The sequence below is a fragment of the Lepidothrix coronata genome, unplaced genomic scaffold, assembly GCF_001604755.1.
Source record: "Lepidothrix coronata isolate B3197 unplaced genomic scaffold, Lepidothrix_coronata-1.0 Scaffold133, whole genome shotgun sequence".
In the NCBI taxonomy this organism is placed as follows: Eukaryota; Metazoa; Chordata; class Aves; order Passeriformes; family Pipridae; genus Lepidothrix; species Lepidothrix coronata.
The window spans coordinates 1,201,752-1,218,768 of record NW_016690313.1 but is presented as its reverse complement, the minus strand read 5'-3'; the positions used below and the strand labels follow the sequence as shown (position 1 = coordinate 1,218,768).

The 17,017-nt window shown below is 39.8% G+C and overlaps 1 protein-coding gene across 2 annotated transcripts in view; it reads right to left on the bottom strand.

Moving 5' to 3' along the window:
* Positions 1–17,017, bottom strand: part of MPPED2 (metallophosphoesterase domain containing 2) — a 127,870-nt gene that overhangs the window by 51,070 nt on the left and 59,783 nt on the right. For both annotated transcript variants that reach the window (XM_017827021.1, XM_017827022.1), the window contains one exon: positions 16,638–16,819. In XM_017827021.1, coding sequence (XP_017682510.1) covers positions 16,638–16,819 — 182 coding nt within the window. The remainder of the gene's footprint in view (positions 1–16,637; positions 16,820–17,017) is intronic.

The window sequence follows — 17,017 nt, the reverse complement described above, 5'->3', positions numbered from 1 at the left end:
ACAACTACTGAAAATGATCAGGGCACTAAGTCTGTGAAGCAGAGTTACCTATACTAGAGTATTTGAACCCCAGTATATTTATGTGTATATACACACACAGGGTGTGTATGTGTGCTTCTCCAAAATATATCTATCATTTTGGGTAAGACGAGCAACATCTTCCCCAACATCTGCCCTCACCAGCACAAGCAAGGGCACAATGCAATCATTGATCAAGAAAATACTGCAATTAGCCAAGTTGTTCTCTTCTGGAAGCCAAAAAGGTCAATATTGCTCCTCCTCAAATAAAGGCAAAGATAGTTAATTGCGAACAGTAAAAAAGGAATTGTTTACAGTAAATATATTAATCTGGGAGTCTCAGAAAATTTCTGTGACTTCTTGTCTAACGAGTCAACCCTCAAGCTACAGTCCCAAGTACCTTTGCCCCCAAGTGTTCACCTTTACTCTTTGTCAACACAAGGATTTGGTGGCCACAGAATAGAGTGGATCAGAAAACTGATCCAGATGAAAACCAATGCAGCAAAAAAAGGAAAGGGTGTCTGTGAATGCTGGTAAGGCAGGAGTTCTATTGCTGGCTGCAGCCACTTACACTACTCAAAGTGTCAGCTGAACAACAGACTGACTTTAAATATATCTATTACATGGGACGAGGGGGGAAGCTTGGGGGGCTGTGGGGTTTTTTTAACCTATATAAGTAGGTGATTCAGTGGGGGTTTTTTTAAAGTTCACCTTAAGTACTTGGATCCTAGGAGTCCTTAATCTGTTGAACAGCCATTCCCATTTTAAAGGCATGCTTCATATGAGTACAATTTAGTCACACAACCCAAGTTCTGTGGAGCTGCCAGACATGAAAAGGAGTCTGACTGGCAGCGAACGTTAACTGCTGAGTCCCTATAAAAATAGAAAATCACATTATTTTTTGACTACTGTTACCTGCAAACCCCACAGGGAAGTAGAGGAATATGAAATAATGTGATACTAGCTGTCTATATAGCGGTAGAAACCTGTATTTACACACAAATGATATGCAAGTGCTTTTGATGTGAAGCTCTGAATATGCATATGCATGCATTAACTATTCAAACCACACAACACTTCCATGAAACACGAAGCCTTTTTCATGCCCATTTCATAGCCTCATAAACCCTTTGGCCATATGCTGAGAAACAGGCTGAGAAAGCTTGAAGTACAAATCCTAGCCCCTTCAAAAAGAGAGAAATCTGTATAAAAGATGTGTGTGCTGGTGAATCATCTCAAGTTTATGGTGTATCATATATGCTTCAACAGTGCACAACTGGTCATGGAGCATTCACCCTATAACCAACACCATACATGCCCAGGGATAAACACTTGAAGGAGTACATTTGGCATTGTTCCCATGGAATTCCAGTCCCCACAGGAGCACAGGCTGGCAGCAGTTGTCCAGCCCAGCTGCCTACCGATGGGCCCAGCCTGACACTGGTCAGCAGCTCTGTAACTCTTCTTCACACAGAGAATTCTCATGGAAAGCCCATAGCATCTCAGGGCCATGGTTACTCTCTCTTCCCAGCATAGTCACAACACACAGAAGCTCCTTTTCAAAAAGAAAACAGAATATCTCAAAGCTCTGATTTCTCCCATGGCAGCAGTAAATGACTTAGACTGTGTAAGTACAGTTGCACAGAGTCAAGCTTTCACATAATAAGCTGGACTTATCTCACCAACAATCCAGTCTAAATACCAAGATCTAAAACTGGGTAGGAAAAAACTCGACATCTCTTCTAGGATGAGACTGACCAACAACTGTGAAAGTATGCTGGCTGTTTTAATCAAATCAGCCCTCACAAAAAGTCCTCGACGGAACAGCTAAAACTGATGTCAACCAACATACTGGCTGAAAATGTAACCCATGAATTTCTAAGCATTTTAGCTCTCTGTCTGTAGAAACCTACACAATGAAACAATTAGAAACAAAAAAAAGCAGGCAAATAAAAGACAGAACATGCACAAAACCAGAACATGTTTCTAAAATAGTACAAAGGACTGAAGTACAAGATCTCTCAAAATCTTCCAAGTGGAAAGTACTCCACCATCAGTTCAGATGCCTTTTTTTTTTCCCCCTCCAAAATGAAATTTTGGAGAAGTAGAAATAAAGGCAAAACACACATAAGCAACACAGCAAGAGGAGAAGATGAATGAAAATTTAACTGTTTTGCCTTTATGCAAAGAAAACATCAGACCACAGCACAGGGAGAAGCAAAGGCTGAGACCCTCAAATTCCTGTGATAAATCTGAAGCTTGTACATTAAAGCTCCCCTTTGTTGAAAACGCTGTTAGACGCAACAAAACAGAAATGTTAGGTAAGTGCAAGCTCTGCCTCTGACCTTTCCCTCTGTAACCGTCAGGCTTCATTAATTTTCACAAGGCCTGACAGCTCCAGCGTTAATACTCACACTTGCGGATCGAGCCACACAGCAGGTTCAGAGTCTGCTACCTTCTCCTCTGAAACTCATGCATTAGGATTTCTTCCATGCTGGCAATGGAAAACCAAGTCTGAGAAACATTAAACACAAAAAACTACGTTACAATAACGCCAGGGTCGAGCCATAAACCCATGAAAGCAAGGAAGGACTGAGCGAACGCCGCCTCGGTGCTGCAGGGAACGGGCTCCTCTCCCGGGGCCCTCGGGCGCAGGTGCTGCTTCACCTGCACGGGCACTTCAGAGGAGTCTGATGCTGCAGCATCAGGGGTACCCAATACCAAGGGTTTCCACTCATTCTCTCTTCTGTAGGTAAATGTAGTAAATTTTGCACAACGCTGGGCCAAAACATCGCCACGTGCAGCACGAACCCTGCAGGACCCACTGGGCTACGGGTCTGACTGAACGACGCTCTGACATGGGTAACAATTCCTTGCTTTTATGTATTTATGTCTCAACCATAACATTATTCTAATGTAACTGTTTGTGATTAATATCCTTCTCCTGTCTGCTAAAAGGGAAAATGCAGCATGACATAAGTGACAAGCTTTTGTTTCACTTCAGTGTTCCACAGCTTCCTTAAGGATTATTCTGACGTAACTTGTGCTGGGTTTTGATCTCCAGGTTGTTTTCGAATTTCACCGAGCTATTGTTATTGAAACATTTTTTTCTTGAAACGTGGAAAGCTTCACTAAAGTTTTAACAATTAATACGTGAGATTTCTTTGTTTTTAAACAGAATCTGAAGGGTTTCATTTAGTCTAACCTCAAAAACAAACCAAAAAAAAACCTCCAGATTTTGCAGCTCACAGCACTGCCAACTTTAGGTGTAAAAAGTCCCCCAAATTGACTTTAAAATTACGAAATCTGAAACACAAGCAGCACAGATTGCTTGCTAGTCCCTGGAAAGGCTTTCTTTTCAGGCTTTTAATTATGCAACCTAAAAGATGAAGCTTTCAAGAAGAAAAAAAAAAAGAAATCACCTAACCTAAAATCAAAAGAGCTGACAGCTGTGAAGTTTCCCTTTAAATTCAGCAAATTCTGAGAACCCCACCCTCCCTGGAATTTGCAATAGCCTTGTTTGTCCCCTTCATTTTTAGAAGTGCATCTTGCATTAATGGTAGCTCCTGCTACTGTCCTCTCTCCCACAGCAAAGCCATACCTACAGGACTACCATGGCTGTGCTGGTGCTGTGAGCCCTTTCAAAGAGATCCTTTAAGGGAACTGGTGTTCACTTTAAAAAATAATATGAGATTTTCAGGCAAGAACATCTTTTGTCTGGCAGAGCTGAAGGGTGTTCCTCTAAACCCCATATTTACATTTATAGGGACATTTGCATCTAACCCCCTGTAGTTTAGGGTCTGTAGTGCACTTATACTGTAAATATAGAGAAACATGTTCTGTTTTACCTAACAGAACTTCATCTATTCTCTTGCAATCAAGACTTTAATGTGCCAGGGCTGAAAAGTTTTACACCAATTTCAGCACACTGTGTGGTTTCAAATGGCTCCCAATCTTGAACTTCAAATACCAAGGTTGAGAACATAAACTCTGCCTTCACAGTGCCAGTGGGGCTAAGTCGAAATGTTCTCCTTGAACTTAATTTAGACTAAATTGAAAAGGAACATTTTTGGTTACTATTACATTAGGCTAAAATATAAAAATGAACCCTGATACTATCTAAATCTAATAAGAGAAAGCCATCTCCATTTCAGAATTTTCAAAGCATTCTCTATAAATGCATCACAGATCAATTTACATGGTACTTTTGCCAATAAGCAAAACAAAATCACAGGTTCCAATTGGCTTAACTCATATTGGAAAGCGCGAAAGCAAATGCTGGAAAATGCAATTACTGCAAACAAACTCCATTTCCTCCACTCAGGAGGGAATTTCAGGGAACATTTTATTGCCCTCAAATAATATTTCTAAAGGCATCAATACACAATTCTATTTTCTTTTCAGAGTCCCCCACACTATATAAACTAATCCTCCATAAAGGAATTCACCAGATTTTGAAATAATATATTGGTTGTTGATATTACCTTGGGCACACACATACTGTATCAGTTTAAATTATTTTTCTCCATGAATCTTAGGAATAGAAAACCCAACAGCCACTGCCTGACACAGACAGATCTGGACCTACTTCCCATAACATACCCTTTGTCTCTGTAATTTACAATTCCAATTAAGTCTTTTTTCCCCCTTAAAATAAATGAATAAAAGCCATCAAAAAGGAGGTCATCTTGAGAAACAATTATACAGAAAGTAATTAAGCTAATCATAATTATCACAGACAATGTCTTGGTATTTTCATGTATTTTCACACAGCAAAAGGCCAGGGACTGCTAAGGACAAGATGTTTCAGGCAAAGCAAAATCTTTATTTAAGAGAAAAAAATCTTGATATGAATTTTTCACTACTTACTGAAGGAAATAAGAAGTATTAATGAAGGACCCAGATCTAGATTCTGCCCCAAATTCTTCTACCTTATTGACAGAGACCTTTATATGAGCAGCAGACCTCCCTCTTCTGTCCACAGGACTGACAAACACACCTCTATCAGGATTCTTCCCACATCTATCCACCTATCTTAATATGAACAAATAAATACACCAGCCAGGAAAGACATATAGTAATCACCAACACATTTTCCTGTTTCTCTCATCTTTGAACTTGTTCCCATTATTTGTTTTCTCATTTTTAAATGAAAGTCTCTGAGGCTTACAAATGCACAAAGCAGTAGGCACACACCTTCCTCTGTCTCACAACCTGGTAGAGCCCAGTCAGCATTTCTGAAAAATCATCTCTCCGACTGTCTCCTTTTTTCTCTATCTCAGGAAGGAATTCAGAGCATTTCTGATGAACAAAAAAAAAAATATCTCAAAATACATAAACGAGAAACTTACAAAAACTATTTTCCTTCTATGATACATTATATTTTACATAACTTCTTGATTTTATACATCTAACTGAAAACCTTCCTTTAAAACTATGATTTTTGAGTATATTGTTGGTAAACTACAAACCCTACTGAGGCTCATAATTAACCAACTATCAATACTAATGTAACATGGATAAATTTCCATAACAAGAGGGAAAATAAGCAGGGATAGCAAGAATAATCACAAGGAAAATAAACTGAAAGGAAAAAGAGAAATAAGATAAAATGCTTTTTAAATATCCCAAAGGTTTTAAAAGCATGAACTGCTGCCTAAAAGCAGGACTACAGCTTTTTAAGAACTCTGCGAATGTAACATTCTCCAGCGTGCTAAAGCAATTAGCTGCTTTTGAAATTTTACCTTGTGATCATGGTTTTTGCTTTTACTTGTAAACATTAAAGTATAAGAAGCAAGTTTGATATTCAAAGGTGTTTTTAAACATATTTTCAGGTGCCAGTGCTGATGTTTGTTGGGAATTGTTTCTTCCTTTTCTAAGTTGGAAGAGGAGAAATTTAAAATCTGAACCAAACTCCACTTCCAGAGTCCAATATCCATTTGACAGCACTACGTGCTGTGTTTCAGAACCACCTCCACAGTTCTCTTCTGAAATGTTTATGGAGGATAAAACAAAAAGAGAAAGTGCACAGAGAACACCAACAGAAATTACAGTCAACTAAAATATTCAGGCAGGTCTTTCAGAACCTCCAGTATTATTTTCTGAATCCCATGTTTAAATTTATTGTTCTAAATAAAACTAAACATTCCATTATAGTCTTTCAAGACGAACTTGGATACCAAGATTCTCCTGAGCCCTGTAAGGAAATTCCTTTTAATAACTCAGCTCACAGAGAGGTTTCTTAGCTACTAAAAGAGACAACCAAATCACTCCAGCTGTATCATGTTATTACAAGGAACTGAATTCCTCTTGTGCAGGGTTTTCTCCTGGCCATCTAGAATTGCCTGAGCAGAAGGGCACACAGCCTCAGATACCTTCTTAAGCACATGTAGTAACCCCAAACATTAAAAAGAAGAGAGAGAAGGAAGCTTTAAGCCTGATCAAGGTTTAGAGTGATAACTATGGACATTGGTGCCAGTGATTTCTCTCACCCCTCCTCCTGGTTCTTGCCACCTCCTCTCTTCTACTGGCTTTGCAGAATTTCAGTTACCAAATTATTTATGTTACAGCACCCCAGGACTTCACAACAGACAGCTCAAGTTCAGATTGAGGCTTTTTAAAAATCCAAATCTTTGTATTTCAGTGGAGAAAAATATGTGCTGAAATACCTCCTAATTTGTCTGTAATTAAATGCTACCATTAATTGCTGGAGCAAGCATCTAGTGTGCTTTCTGCAGAGCGGAGTCTCTTGTTGACTTATTCATTTTAGGCACCATTTCTAGACTTTAAAACAAAACTGGAATGAGAAACCTGCTGTAAAAAGGCATGATATGCAGACTTTAAGTTTTGCTGAATAAAGTGACAACTCCAGTTAATCAGAGCTGGTCATTAAGACAAAGCCTTCAGAGAACAGCTATTTCAGTCACTTAGACAAAGGTAACAATTTATTCCTTATTTATACTCCTTTCTGCTAAGGTTTTGCCCTCTCACCTCCCAGGCAAGCATCATTGTTTTTACAGCTGGCTTCACGGAAGCAGTTGTTTATGAATGGCTGTATTGCTTCCACTATAACTGTACACACTCTAGTAACTCACTCAAATGCCAGACCCATTTTAGCATGGATAACCAGAGCTGTCAGTCACCAGAGCAGTGGCTCTTCCTTCTCTCTGTCCCAGTGCAGCCCAGATCAGCCAGTCTCGCTCAGGCAATCTCTCCCCTCCTTTCCCACTCCAGCTAATGGCACAGGATTATAATTTACAAGACAGCAAATGGTGAGTGGCTTTCCCTGCAGTGCTGGTCTGTGAATTACTTCTCACTGGGGTTTATGAGGGGATGTCAGTCCAGGACCTTTACTCTCAGGACCACAAGTATGGCTACAGCTGCATTATTTTATTCCCAGAGGCCGCTGGAACTTGCAGGAGGGACAGAGGAGAACGGAAGGAATGAATTCCTTCCCCACCACGCACAGGAGACATCTCCAGCACAAAACTGCAGCAAACTTCATGTCTGCCTTGCAGCTTTTCTGCTCATCTCTCAGCAGTGAAGGCAAATGCCAAATGCTGCTTAGGGAGCGTGGAGCCTTCAGAGTAACGGATGGGGGAGAGCAGCTCAGGGAAAGGTGAGGACGTGCGGGTAATCTTTTATCATTTGCAGCTCTGTTTTAAACTAAAACTCTGTGTTGGCTGCTTACACCAAAAAAATTTTAATGGCAACATTCAAGAGAGAAGGAGCTATTGCACTCTGATACCCAGCCTGGCCTGTAATATGAAAGCTTCTGGTTCATTAGAAAAGATGTACATAATTCTGAGGTCTTTATGGTTCACTTACCAACAATTACAGGAAATTCAAAGTACAGAGTGTTCCTGAGCTCTCATTCCTTAATATTATTAACTTGAGAAGAAATGAAACTCTGGAAAAAGCAGGTGAATCTCCAGCACTTTACATCCCTGAGCTCTCATTTGTCTTCCTTTCCTTTGTAGTCTCCATCCCACCCCCAGTTTGATGTTATTTTGTTCTCCTGTGTGTTGGCTTTCCATCTTTTTGCCTCTCTCCTTGCACTGCTGTCCCCTGGTGTGTTGCTTTGTTCCTTCTCTACTAAACATACCATCAATAGCCAGTGAGGGTTTGGTGACTGTCACCTCACAGCTGGGGTGCAGGATGAGAAAAGAGACCAGAACAGCTCAGTGAAGTGAGGCATTGAAGTGACCTGAGCCTCAAAGCCATCTCAAGTCCTGAGAAACTCCGTTCCCAAAGCTGTGGAAGGGCCACCACAAACCAGCCCTCAGCCAAATGCTGAGACCAGCCTGGTGTCACAGGACGAGGCAGCAGAGTGGGCAGCCTCGGATGACAAAGCAGGACAAAGAAAGCCAAAGTTCCTTTAGCTCTGGGAGAAGGGCTTCTCTTCCCCTTCTCCGCCCCACCAGTGGTATCAGAGTGCCCACAAATACAATGCCCATCCCCAAAAATCAATACACTCCCTAAACACAGTCAGTAAAGATCCCAAGCTCTCCTATAACAGGCACGACGAGGGTGGATGGGAGAAGTGGAGTTGCACAGGTCTTTCTTTCACAGCCCTTTTGTGCCAAGACACATCCTTCTGATAAAGAATTTGCCCAAGCTCAAATACTCAGCCTCAGCCCACTGCAACCAGAGGGTTAATTAACAAGCTATGCAGGCTGGTTATAGCCAGCAATAAGCAGCCATTTATTTTTCTTTAACAAAAAAAGAAGTCAGTAATTCTTGGAACATTTATTAACCCCCTAGTATAGGCAATTACTGTAAGATAAAGGTCTGCCAGTCTTGCATTACTATAAATTGCTGCATGTTGCTTTTCCACAGCACAGTAATGTCCACAGCAGTGTGAATAAATGCTAACATTTGAGTTTTAAGCTTGATTCAACCCCCTCAATCAAACATTTTTAGCAGATCTTCACTCTCAGTGGCTGTTTGGCCACAAGAAAAATAACCATTTTATACAAGCCCAAAAAATACAGGATGCTATTTCACTGACATACTGTTTTGTAGCTCAAATTAAGGTAATCTCACTGATACACTGTTTTGTAGCTCAATTTAAGGTAATCTCACATATTTTCTAACATGCAGAACCGAAAAGAGGAAGGGGGTGGGAGGTGCAGAACCCAAAGATCATTCCTGCTGTCTACCAGATTCTGTAGTCACATACAACATAAAAAAAATAGCAGCTATTAAAAAAAAAAAAAAGAAAAGAAAAAGGCTTTGTAATAGACAGAACACTGCCAACCAGCTTTAAATTGAATTACACAGCCTGCTAATCTTTATGATGAAATAAAATTTCTTCGAACACTACACATTATACTAAAATCTGCAGTGCTTTCTCCCCAGCCCCAAAGCTTTCTCTCTGCTCAAAGCAACTTCTCCATGCCACGGCCATTGTTCTTTCTAGGCAGGAATGTGAGGCTCCTCTAGCAGGAAGACTTATTTTAATTAGATATTGTTAATAGGGTGTGAGTGGTGTGAAAATTTAGGAGAGAAGTATTTTTGCACTTGGTATTTTTGATGCAACATTAAATTTGTAAGTGACAAAATAAACTGATGGCATACAAAGAGCCCATCCTCTGACTGCTTTCTGCTGAAATCATTCTCATTGTGATCCGTGGCTGTGGCAGCAATACTGGAAGAAGAAGCTGATGACAATGTCTATAAAACTTCCTATTTGAGTGGCATCAGCTGTTTCATGCCTGGTCAATACAACCACCATAAACCTCTTTTCTGTTTTAAACTGGATTTGAAGGAAAGGGGGAATTGAAAGGAAGGACTATCTTAGTTATTTTATAAATTTGGTTTGGTTGTGATTTGTTATTAAAAACCTAGTCGTCCCCTCCCCCTTCTAAGACAACATCAGCAGCCCAGGGAAGCAGATCCAAGAAGTGACCAAGCAATTACTGTGACGGAAAATCCGTTCAAGAATTGTGCAATACTTTCCAGTGCTCACTGGCTCCTTTCTTTCATTGAAAATTACCAAATGAATATATTAGGTTTAAGCATATGAAGAGCCACTCAATCCAGAACATCATTCTCTTGGAAAGCACATTTCACCTGAGCCAAGTTTTCTAATGGCTGTCAAATAACACCTTTATATTGGGTTTGACTGACCATGGCAGTTCGTAAAGAGAATTTTACACTTTATCTCCAGGAGTGATACAGTTTAAAAAAAATCTGTTTCTCTATATGCCATTAAGAGACAGCAAAAATAGATTTTTGTGAAATCTCTTCATGAAGCATTGCCAGGAATAATAAGAGCAAAACAAGAAAACACTGATCAGATATGAATGAATTTACACTGCTCCTCAGGCATAAATTCCACTTTAGTCAGTGGAAATTTTACTACCTTGACACTCATTTTATCCAATTGCTTCTATTCTACCTTTTAAGTTATAGCATTCTGTTTTCCACAAAGCATTTAGTATCTGATCCAGAGCAGAGGATAAATATGAAGAAGCAGCTATAATAACCACAGCACAAAAGGAGAATTTTGCACTTTTTTCCCACTTTTGTCATATTTCACTGTAGATTCCTAAATCAAGAAAAACTATTCAGCCTATTACTAAAAATCAACATGGTTGTGTTTTCCGACTATTTTATAAATATAATAAAATGTAACATTCAAATTATTTTTGTATTCCTCTGAGAAGAAAAAATAAAATTAGTAATAGCATATTTAAAAAGGTATATGCAGATAAAACCTGAGCACTGATGATTAATTCAGTGAAGCCATGTGGGAATTTAAAACTAAGTACAAATGGGAATTTAACCATGACATTAAACACAGGTCAAGTTAGAACAAAAGCAAGGCAAATATTCTTAAATAAAATACTGCAATAAAACCTAAATAAAGCAGGAAGAAGTTTTTAAAGACTTTATGGTAAAGACAAAATGAGATACATAACCCAGAGAAGTAAATAAGTAAAAACCCCACAGAACCAAAACACTTTGAAGATTCCAGGTTTCATCTTATAAATCTGAGGGGGGGTTGAATGAAACTGCATCAACACATTCCAAATTCATAGTATTCAGCATCTAGAAATAATAAGCAAGCGGCCAACTTGGTCTGGATCTTGCAAATCACATGGTATGGGAAGGACAGGACAATGCCAACTCCACCAACTGCCTTCAGCACACTCAGCTCAGCTCAACCTCTTATGAAAACATCTGCATCCCATTCCGGTGTCTAAAGCCTAAGGAAGCTCCTCCCCAGAGCCATCACACAAGTCACAGTTGTTTTCAAAATGAGACTAATAGATTTTTCGAGGAGTTGCCTCCCTCTCTCCCAGAACAGCTGTGCAAAACTCATGCATGCTCACAGGATTAAAGCTACCTCAGCGTTTTCTTTCACTTGCAATGAATGCAATTTTTTTTTTTTCAAGTGCTGAGAGTTCTGTTCATCAAAATGGTATTTTATGTTTAGTCACTTATTCGTCCTAGCTAGAACAAGTAGAGCAATGTAGAGTTCAAAATATGCTCCAGATGGCAAAAACAAAAAATCAGAAATAAATCAATTTATAAAAATGGAAGAGATTTGGGGTTTTTGCCATAATTTTACTTTAAAATATTCATAACCTTGCTTCTGGTTCTAAATTAGCCCAGAACACTCTGAGCTAATACCCCTCTGAATTTGGAGAAATTTAGAGCTTACTGGTTTGTTTTTTTAATAAAAAAAAGTGTAAAGTCAGATGCCAAAATAATTCACATCAAAAATATATTTTTAAGGAGCAAAAGGCCTCAAGAACAAATACTTCATCACACTGAAACTGTTCTCAGTATACATTAGCAAAAGGAACACACTTAGACAAAACCCTAAATGAAACATGCCTGGAGAGAAGATGAAGCCAGATAAAACGAGGGAATAACTAAGCCAGACCAGAGAGATTGAGAAAGGATAAAAGTGGAATGTGACCCCGCATTTTCAAGCAGTGATAAGAAAAAAGCTTAATCTTACTATTGTACTAATTCTGTACAGCTCTTTTTTTTTTTCAAATTAAATTACACTACCTTCAAGATCAAACGCTATTTTGGCAGGTGTCTGGCTTAATAGTGGTGAGTAAATTTCAAATTTCTATGGCACTAATGCATAAATTCAAGTGTAGACTGGAACCAAGTGTCTGAGAGCAACTTCTGAGAGCAACACCACATTTCCATTTGGTCATCTATTCCATGAAACAACCAGCAAGTCCAAGCTGATGCTGCTGTTTTCCATAACTAACACTCACACAAAAATGAACTTTAAAATAATTGACAACAGTTTTATATATATACAGTGTGTAATAAGAAAACCTCCACATTAAAATTGTATAATCATTCTTTTCTTCTCACTTTAAGCAACATGATTGAGGAACTACAGTGCAGAAAAAAAAAAAGCTGAATTTTTTTTTTTTAGCTCTGTCAACAATGTTTACACTAAAGACAAGCATATATTATAGGCAAAGAAATATTGTTCCAGTACAAACCCATACGTATTTGGCCACTAAACCATTCACAAAGTTTGTGGAGTCATTATCCCACAGAAATTAAAAGATATAGACAATAAAAACAAAAGCAAGACTTAAAAGAAAAAAAACCATGAAACAGTTAAGTTGCTAAATCCCAGAACAACTCAGGAAAAACCTAGCTAAATTCAACACTCAGCTCCACAGACAGTAACCAGCAGTAATTTCACCTCCTGAATTTATTTGTGTGTACAACTGCAGGATTTTGTCTAGTTTGTGCAGTAATATGCCTTGTAATAGAAGTCTTGCATGGAAAAATAAAAAAAAAACAAAAACACATAACCCAAAAATTAACACATTAAGATATAACCTCCAAACAAAAAAGTACAAACCTGGCTGTTTGAGAAAAATTAGTAAACTGGATGCAAATTATTCACACAAGTAAGGATATGCACAATCAGGCCCATACTAATTGAGCACAATAAACATATCGACACTCATTAAAGATCTATCTGCCAGAATTTATCTTGGCTTTCTCTTCAGTTCTTATGGGTTATTCAATCACTTCCCATCACCCAGGAAAGGAAATATTGCACTATGAAGACAAGAGCTATAATTGGATATTTCTGTATTTCATTTCATGTGTATGACTGAACGAGAATGGATGGGGAAAATATGAACAGAGATAATAATAGTAAGTTGAAACATTTAGTGAGAAATCCATTGGGCACAGAATAACATCTCAACTCTTCCTCAGTACATAATGGTGTGTTTACTGCAAAATCAGTTACTACAAGAGATTTTTAATGAAAACAATTATAAATTTAAAATAACTGTGTTTAAAGCATTTAACAGTCCCTAAGGTCAAGTGATTACAGCAGTTACAAGACCCAAGGGACATGTTCCCACCAAAACAAAGTGAATAAATTACTTCAGCCAGTGTATGTAATCAGTAAGTGACCACAGAGGTTATTCAATGTATAAGCCCAGATGACTCCCATGCAAAACCAATAATGAAAATGTAACAGCCGAAGGGAAAAAGCACACAAACTAGCAAAAGTTGCAGGAAGGGCTGAGAACTAGGAAGAGTGGGAAAGAGAGCGTGGAAAGCACGTTCTGTGATTAGGCTGTGGAGACAAGGAAGAATGATGAGCGTTAATGGAATGGACAAATGAGATGCTGAACACTTTTCCCAGGTGAGAGACACAAATTGTTGCAAAGGGATGCAAGTCTCACAAAATACAAAACTGCAGGGCTGACAGAAGTGCTCTCAGCCCTGTATAGCTCTGGCATGTGTAATGCTCAGCGAAGTACAAGCAAAGCAGGAGTTCAGAATTAATCATCTCAACTTTTCCCTTGGCCTTACTGCCAAAAAAACCATGGGCTTTGTCTTTGTGTCTTAGTTATTCCATTATACAGTCCTAGTGGAGATGAGCCCCTGTTTTTTAACCACAGAGTAGGTAAAATAAGCTGTAGAATGAATCCCAGCTTTGATCTCATCTCATTCTCCCTCATGGCACAAATGATACAGGTGCATTGTCTTCATCACAGCTTCACAACACAATTGCCAGTGGAGAAAACCACACCCATGAAAGACAGGAAAACACTTTTCTATAAGGACAACATCATATTTGATGGCAGTTCTCAGTATGTTGCTTTGGAATGAGCTTTCTACCAAGTATGATGAAAAAACATGCCTCCCACCATAGAGCAGAAGAAAAAGGAATCCCACTTGTTCCTGTACACTGGTATGTATTTTTTCAACTACTGCATGTCATCACCTCACAACACTGAAGGTATTAAATCCTCACAATGCACACAGTAAATAGTAAAATAGAAAATGGTAAAACACAATTACCCATTTTGTAGGTAGGAGCCTGAAATAAAGTGGTAAAAGTATGTGCCTGACTTCAGTGTTTTGATTCCAGGTGAGGAAGGGACAGCACTGAAGCAAGTATTGACCAACGTGACAAGATTTCACAGGGGAATCAATTTGCTGTCTCACTTTATGCCAGAAAACTGGTATTGTCATATAGAGGAAAATGCAAGTGGGCTCTGTGCATGTAAAACAAAAGGTTTTCTCTGCACCTGAAATATGAAAGCCTGAGCCCAAAGCCAGTGGGTCCTCCCACAGTCAAAGCTTCCAGTTTCAATCAATCTGACTGCCAAAGCATGCAAAATCTGCTTCCTCAGGTAAACCCTATACTGACTTCTACAACAGCTACACATATATGCTAAGAAAATCCCATGGTAAATTATTGAGGCTGGAACACAACCCATCCAATAATTCTTCTGCTGCAAATGTTAAGCCAAGGACCTATGTGATAAAATAACGTCACCTTGAAACACCTGTCAAACACAAGGAATTCCAAGTGGCTGCCCATACTGTAAGATTCCCCACCAAAGGGTGAAACCCCCCCAGCAGATTATTTGATTTGGCTTTCTGCAGCACTAAGTCAGTGCTTTCAAATGCCAAGCACTGGGCACAGGCTGTGGCTGTGTCAAAATAACATTTGTGCAGTTACTCGGAGTCCAAAGAGGAATTCTGGTGGCCTGACACTGCTGTCAGCAGTGCACTCAGGGCAGACTTTGGAGTCTCCAGAAGGCAATTCCTCTTCTGGAGCTGCTTGGTATGCATAATAACAGAACCTTGTTGAACAGCAGTGCTGCCCAGCCTCTCTAGAGGACTGGAGCTGGGCAGGATCCCACTCCCAGGGAAGCTGTGCAGCCTTCCACTGCCATTCCCTTGCTTACTCCTTACCTGCTTGCTCCTCCTCCTTCACAACACTAACACTTAGACATTATCACAAAGAACACTCAAAAGCTGAGGAAGATGATTCCTACTGTCTCTTCCCTCATCCTGTGATATATCTACCTGCTTCTCCTACTGCTTCTGACTTCCCATTCCCAGAAAAAGGATAGTTTTGAGCCTATCAAATCTAGTACTGCTTTCTAGAAGTAAGAACAATAAAACTAAGTTGCAGTGATATGGCAGTATTAGGAGGCCCCAGCCCCACATGCACAGCAACAAAAGGAAGGAAAAACACTCTTTTAAAACTGGGCTGTGGAAATCAGAGGAGGTCAGGTAAAAAGAACAGTGTGGAGGAAATGCAAAGGAGGATGAAAAGACAGACAAGCGGGGACGTTCTTCTATTTCCTTTTGTAAATCCAAAAGTTCTTTACATATCTCTTGAAGGGTCAGCCAAGGAACTCTAATGCAATGAAATGATGCTATTAAAGGCCTGTGGAGATGCAACCATCACACAGCAGGCAAGGGAGTGCAGTGACGGAGGTAAAGCCTGGTCACAAAGCTACGCTTTGAAAGATTTTTATATAATGCTGTAAATTCATTCTAATGTTTCTTGAAGATCAGCTGCTTGAGTCACCTTCAACTCTCGAGTGCTTCTAGTGCAAGAGGTGGCATGGCAGTACACAGCCAGCTACCAGTGGCATTTATAACAGGAGCATCCGGCACAATTTCCCCTCCCTCATTTTGGTTTTCTGCTGTTGCAATTTAATTGCCCTCAACTCCAGCAGTATCGAGGCACTGCTGTCCAATACAGCAGAGTATGAAAGGTATTCTGTCAAAGGGAGGCTGACTGCCTGTGGTCCAACTTAAAATGCCAGTATTCTAACTCAAAGGGGCAAGCACCTGAATACCACTCCAAAAAAACTCTCCTCTTCCAAACAGTATTATTGATTCTGTCATACTATATCCTGGGAAGAAGGACTTTCATCGTTTCCAATTATGTTGTAGCTTCCAGCGCTGCTTTAAGTTATGGTAAACCCAAAAATACAGTGAGCAACAGTTTTGGCTGTGGTTCTAAAACCCCCCAGCATCAACTAATGGGACACTGTATGCATTCATATGAGGTGCCACCACCTCCTCGGCACGCTCGTACGGCTACACAGTTCTTGTCGTGGAATGACAGAATCTTTTCCCCCCAAAATAATGCAAAAATACAGCAAAGCATCTAAATTTGTCTTAATTAACGGAATTAGACCAAGGCTAGAAACAGCACATCACATGAGGACAAGTGAAGTAAGGGGATGGTGGGGGGGGGAGATTTTCAAGTGCTCTAATTCAATTAGGAGGCAGTGACTGACACTTGGACAGGAGAGGTTAATTGGGGTCACCAAAACGCAGTAATTCCTTACCTAACCAGTCATTAAACTTCTTAACCTCTGAGGGCAGTCCCAGTTCGGTGAAATCGCCCGTGTGGAGAAGGATGTCCCCATAAGGCATCTGGATGCCATCTGTTCTGGAGTGCGTGTCTGAGACGCAGACAAATCGCGTGTGGCCCGCTGGTTTTGGAGTGTCATATGGGATAGGGTCGACCCTAAAGCAGACACATAAAGATCTCGTAACAGTTACAAGGTTAAAACCCCTCACATCTATTATTTCAGGTATCAGCACGGATCTCTCTCTGCAAAAGTGAGAACACACACACACACACACATACAGACACACACACACATTTACACACGCCGTGCTGCAAGAAAGGACTCTGCAACACAGCACTACCAAAGGTCCAGCA